This window comes from Micropterus salmoides, unplaced genomic scaffold (assembly GCF_014851395.1).
Source record: "Micropterus salmoides isolate LMB-PRFRI ecotype aquatic unplaced genomic scaffold, ASM1485139v1 Ms_hic_scaffold_1, whole genome shotgun sequence".
NCBI classification, from domain to species: Eukaryota; Metazoa; Chordata; class Actinopteri; order Centrarchiformes; family Centrarchidae; genus Micropterus; species Micropterus salmoides.
In genome coordinates, this window is record NW_024040040.1 from 4,183,156 (window position 1) to 4,189,155 (window position 6,000).

Below are 6,000 nucleotides of genomic sequence, written 5' to 3' on the forward strand. Positions count from 1 at the left end.
GTCGGGACTTGTAAAGCCCCCTGAATGTTCCTCTGGTACACCACAGCACTTTTGTTTGGTACTTTGTTTGGCCCCCCACCCCCCACAGTGGAGACACAGTCCAAACTACAAAATGAAAATCCCCAGCTTCTGTCAGGAGGCCAGATATTTTTGTCGGAGTCCAGATTTGGCTCACGTATGTCGCTATTCGCCTCCTGCTGCCCTGAGGCTCGGTAAACGGCTGAAATGACCCGTAATGTGCATCCACGGACTTTTTAATTCATATTTCCTGTATGTTTAATAATAAATAAGCCCGTGTGTAAGAAAGTAACCTCGCTTGAAGCATCACTACCGTTGCTGTGGTTACCTGCAGGTTAATATTGAGGTGGTTAAACTCATGGTTTCCCCATATATGATCTTCATTGACACCTGCCAGCCAATCAGAAACCAGTATGTTTGGGTGGTAATACTGCTAATTATACTACATTACTTCCTCCATTGGCATGAATGGAAAATGAAAGCATCACGTGACCACATCTCAGCAGCTTATGTTACCATCAGACTGTAACGTTATTACTACACACATTATATCACACACACACACACACACATTAACAACCTAGAAGGCCTTCCCACAATCCTCCTCGGTGGGACCCTCCACCCCCAACACACTCACACACACCTCAGTACCATTGGACAGTGGGATGCTGACACACACTTATAACACACACACACACACATTATCCGAGTCAATGGGCGGATGTGGAGGCATCATGGCGACAGCATCTCCCACTACACGCACACACACGCGCGCACACACATCCTACCTGCCGTCGCCAGGCCGTCCGGGCCCGCTTCTCCTCCTCCATCCACCGGATTCATCCTCCCTCCTCCTCCTGGCGCTGCTCCTGCGCCTCCCTCCTCCTCCTCCTCCTCCTCCTCCTCGCGCTCTCTCCTCCGTTATGTACCGTCGGTTGCTCCGCTCCTCGCGCCTCCTCCCTGCCTACCCGTCCATCCCTGCGGGTTTACATCAGATCGGGTCGGTCCAGGACTCCCGGTTCGCACCGTTGCACGGACGGATGTGTTCCCCTCCGGTCGGTCACTGCTGCATCCTCCTCGGCTCAGGCTCGACGGTCCTCCTCCTCCTCCTCCTCCTCCTCCTCCTCCGCTGCTGCTGTTCTTACGTTACCGTGATTCCGCGCGGCATCGCATCACATCACGTCACCGTTACTGCCCGCAGCTCCCGTTACCGTGAAGTTCGCACCAGCCCCGGTCCCTCTCTCTCTCCTCCTGCCGGTCCGGGCAGCGGACGCTCGGTCGGTTGGTGTGTGTTTCAGCACGCAGGCGCACCGGGGAGAGAGAGGGGCGCTGTGCACGAGGAGGGCTGCAGCAGCTGCTGCACCGATTAACACAACCCGCCTCTCCGTTACTACTGACGGTCCCGTTACCGTCGGTCCCGTTACTATTAACACCGACGTGATTATTTATAGCCCATGATATTATATTATTATTATTTTATATAAGATTACATTCTGATATGATGTTTATTATATTGTGTTATTTTATATTATATACATATTAAATATTTATTCGTAAATTAAAAAAATGGGGAAAAGTATAGTTGTTTTGTAATTATGAGAGTTTGAGTATCTTCATGTTGTCTCCTCCTGCTTGCATATCATAATATTGCATATCATAGGCTATTGTATTATATTCCACATATAAAGTCTTTATTACAAACAACAAAGGACGACGATGATGATAAATTAACAATAACGACAACAACAACAACAATAATAATAATAATAATAATAATAAATACTATGCTAAAGAAAAGTTCAAATGATAATGATAATAAAACTTTATTCATTAAGCACATTTCATCCAAAATTATGCAATACTATATCCTTCTGAAAATACACTAAATAACTACACACTGAATATTTTCATATAGGCTTACATTACAAAAAGAGTCAGGAGCAAACAGGGGACACAAACAAATATATCAGTATCCATAAAAAGATGCATGCAAAACTTTACAAAGGGGACATTATTAAAAAATAAACTAAAACGATTAACAACAGTGTTTTTTTTAAATCATCAGAGGAAGAATAACTTTATAATAGTAGTAATACATAATAGTAAAAAAGTACCGTGATATTTCTCCAGCAGTCACTTATATGTGCAGTTTAAGAAACCAAGAGAAAAAGTGAAGACATGCAGAGGAATGAACGAAGCTGAATCTACAGCGCCACCCACAGGCCAAACGAACACACAGCAGCCTCCTGTCAACACACATGATTCAAATAAGGAGCGTGCGCTTTTTAAAAACCTTTTTTTTATTGCACTAGTAAATATTTATATAGAGGAAAAATTTAATTCATATCCTGGTGTACTTTCAGTTCACACGAGTTCACGTTCAGTTTATTGCTTCTATAAATGTTTGTGTTTATCTTTGGAAACAAATACTAATAATAATTAATTAAAAGATGATACAGTCAGACAGACAGACAGACAGACAGACAGACAGACAGACAGACAGACAGACAGACAGACAGACAGACAGATTGACAGACAGACAGATAATTGTCCACTTTGGTGCAGAACGTCGGTGCGTCGTCGCAGCGTGATGACGTCATCGTGTTGCCGTAGGAACAGAAGAGCGTCCGCTTGCTCGGCTGCTAAACGCTGAACGTAACGGCTGTAACGCGAGCTGGAAAACGTTGTTTTAATTGCTCCGCAGCGTTTCTAAATCCGCTTTCAAGCGTTCACGAGTCGGTGTGAAGGCTGTTTAGCTAGTTAACGTTACTTTCCCCCCTTTTCGGTCAACGGAACTATCAACATTTAGCTTCAGCTGAAACGACAAAAACGCGGCTAAGTTACCGCTGGAGCTAACGGGTGTTACACAGAAATCCGTCACCCGTCGAACTCTGTGACGCGAGAGAAACAGTATCGGCCAGATATTGACAGGTGAGGTGTTACGAGCTCTACGGACACTCTGATAATACGCTGCTCTCCTCCTGTTGGGTTCCCATCTGAATATCGCGGCGTCACAATGTTTGCGATTACAGGACAGAGAAATGTGACCATGAGAAAAAGAAGGAAAAAAACCCCTTAAAAATGGAAATCAGGTCTCAGAATCTGACTGACTGCAGAATTCCAGGCTTCCTGTTTTCCTGGAAAACCTTGAACAGAGTTGTCCAATTTTCCAATCATTGAAGAATGAGATAAAAGTAAAAGGTCCTGGAAAATATTTACATTATTTAAACATGATGTTATATGTATATATTATGAACACCCCCACAGTAAGTAATGTAAACTGTATTGTCCTTCAAAGGTAAATATGAGTCACTGCTGGCTTTGAACTGCAGCAGATTTTATTAGGTTTATAGATTAACGTTTTCCTCTCAGCTCAAACATGTTAAGCATGTTAAATTGATCAGCATGTTTGGGTCGCAGCGGGTTGTGAGATTAGCTTTGTTAGTAAAGGGGCGAACGTGTGGTCTTGACTTTTTATACTGCACACCGTCCCAGGTGCACATCAATACACCAAGTTCACTGTGAAGTTTGAATAAAGTGTGGTTGTGATTTTAGAAAGCTGAGGATCAATGCTGGACTTTCTAAGCAGGCAAAATTGTTGGCTGTTATTTGTTCAGTTATTGGCATTCAGGCGGCAGTGGTTAAAAGAAAGAAAAGCACAGAACACAAAGGACTTTTCAAAAGAAACAAATAATACAAAGACAATACTAAAAAGAATAAAAACAATATTAAAACAAAGGTTTAAACAAGCCAAGATCAATTTGTCATCATTTCTGCTCATGTAACAGATGTTTTGATAAGTTATAGCCACAAACTACACGTGTTTAAAATCAGACGTGTATGACGAGATCGCTGTCTGTACCAGCTAGATCATCACTGAAAGTGTCCTGGAAAAGTCCTGGAAAATGATCTCTGGAACAGAGGGGGAAACCTGTAAGTTAGGTTTTTTATTTGTCTTTCTAGAGGAACCTCAGAATTTAAGGCCGTCACAGTGAGGATGGAGCCGCAGGAGGAGGAAGCGGTGGTGTTGGACCTGAAGAGGCAGCTGGAGGATGAAGACCTGAACCCGGAGCAGAAAGTCCTCCTGCTGAACAACGGCTTAAACAGTGAGTCTCATACATGTCTGTCCCTCCCATCTGTCTCTCTGTGTCTTTTAGGGCTGCAAATAACAACAAATATCTTCCTGATTCATCTGTTATTTACTTAATCTTCAAAATGTCATAAAAGGTTCAAGGTGACAACATCAGATGTCTTGTTTCGTTCAACCTACGGTCCAAAACTCAAAGATATGTGAAGCTGAAATCAGGGAACGATCGGCATTTATAGACTAATTGATTAACGAGTAATGGTGTCTTTTTTGACTGTGGTTTCGCTGCACGGTCGAGGGAAACACGCAACAAAGCTCCTCGCATCAGAAGGTTTAAACTCACAGAGACCAAACTGATGCTGCGTTCAGGTGCATTAAGAGACGTCTAGTAAACGCTGCCAACAAGTCCAGATAATGATTTTAAATGGAGACCGGACACCTCAGTGCACCTCTACACAGAGCAGGAGATGTGCAGTGAAAACCATCTTGGATTATTTTATAAAACTTTGTCTTTCTGTCTCTGTCAGAGGCTCTGAACATGGCGGCGCTGCACACAGACAGCCGTGTGTTGACTCGTGTGAAGTCTCAGTTGTATCTGAGCGGCGTCCTGAGTCACTGCGTCCTCCTCCTCTCTCTGGATCCCAGAAGGCTGCGGGGGAACTGGAGCGCCGCCGCCACGCTCGCCCAGCTCGCCAGGTACATCTGAGACAGATTTACTGTAAATGTGTTAGTCATTCACTGACAGGGAGGATTTAGATTATTATTCTTTTTCAATTCATCAATTTAAATCTTAAAAATAGATTTTTAAAAATTGCCACTGTCTTAATTTATTTAACATTTCTGAATTTTATTTTAATTAAAAAAGCATTTCTTTAGAAATAGTTTTATATTTAAAAATCTCCGTTTGTCTAATTGAACATGTATTATTCAGTTAATTGGAATATAAGTTATATTCTAACATTACAGTATTTTAGATCATGTCAGATTTATTTTTCATATTTATGGTATTTTCATTTATTCAAATTTTTTTTGTATTTTAGATTAGAGATTAGTCTTCAGTATTATACATCTACAATATTTTTAAATCATTTGAAACATTTTTAATTTTACATTTTTTGAATTTCTGTTAATGGTTTTATATAAAAAAGTCAGATTTTAACATTACAGTATTCTAAATCATTTCAGATTTTTTTATATAAAATTTAGCACTTTTTTAGTTTAGTTAAGTTTCAGTATTTTGATTTATTTAAAAAAAATAGTATTTTAGATTAGTCATTTAAAAAAGAATTCTTCAGTATTATAAATCTATATTTACATATTGTATTTTGAATTTATTGTATTTTAAATTATTTATTTGAATGACATTTTTGAACAAGTGTTTTTATTATTTAAATCAACTTCTTGCTTTTTTCCTCTTTAAAAAAAAAAGATCTTTTTTGGGGTAAACCTGACTTAGCAGCTGAACAACTGAAAATTGTTCTCTGGGCAGAATTCCCACTTGTTAAATGCAGGTTTGTTAAATGTGCTGAGACCCAAAGTAGACTGAAGACACACCTGTGTGTCTGTGCAGCTCCTGTTGTGTGGGGGTGGACCCTGGCGACCGCTCAGAGGCCTTTCACAGACTCTTCCTGCCATCAGTCACAGACGGCCTCCTGTCATTGGCCAGTCAGCTGATGAGGCGGGCCGAGGTGAGCAGCTGTGATTCTTTACATCTTTTAAACTCTTGTTTAACTGTCAGCGTTGACCTCCGTCCGTCCGTCTGTCTGTCTGTCAGTGTGTGTCTCTGTTCAGGAAGGTGATGGATTCAGTCGGCTGGCTGCTCAGAGCTCACGCTCAGCTCACCACACAGGGTCAGTTGCCTTCACTGCTCGCTGATTACTTTATTGATTTATCTC

The 6,000-nt window shown here is 41.4% G+C and overlaps 3 protein-coding genes across 3 annotated transcripts in view; 1 reads left to right on the forward strand and 2 right to left on the reverse strand.

The window, feature by feature from the left end:
* LOC119905153 (kalirin-like) overlaps positions 1-888 on the reverse strand; it is a 52,227-nt gene extending 51,339 nt beyond the window's left edge. Inside the window, 1 exon segment of the mRNA XM_038721908.1 lies at positions 807-888. Coding sequence (XP_038577836.1) covers positions 807-861 — 55 coding nt within the window. The 5' untranslated portion in view covers positions 862-888.
* Positions 1-6,000, reverse strand: part of LOC119916213 (NLR family CARD domain-containing protein 3-like) — a 795,320-nt gene that overhangs the window by 542,063 nt on the left and 247,257 nt on the right.
* The window catches only part of iqcb1 (IQ motif containing B1), a 7,802-nt gene continuing 4,435 nt past the window's right edge, over positions 2,634-6,000 (forward strand). Inside the window, exons 1-5 of the mRNA XM_038716361.1 lie at positions 2,634-2,949; positions 3,982-4,124; positions 4,633-4,801; positions 5,676-5,793; positions 5,880-5,955. Of these exons, the coding sequence (XP_038572289.1) occupies positions 4,016-4,124; positions 4,633-4,801; positions 5,676-5,793; positions 5,880-5,955 (472 nt within the window). The 5' untranslated portion in view covers positions 2,634-2,949; positions 3,982-4,015. The remainder of the gene's footprint in view (positions 2,950-3,981; positions 4,125-4,632; positions 4,802-5,675; positions 5,794-5,879; positions 5,956-6,000) is intronic.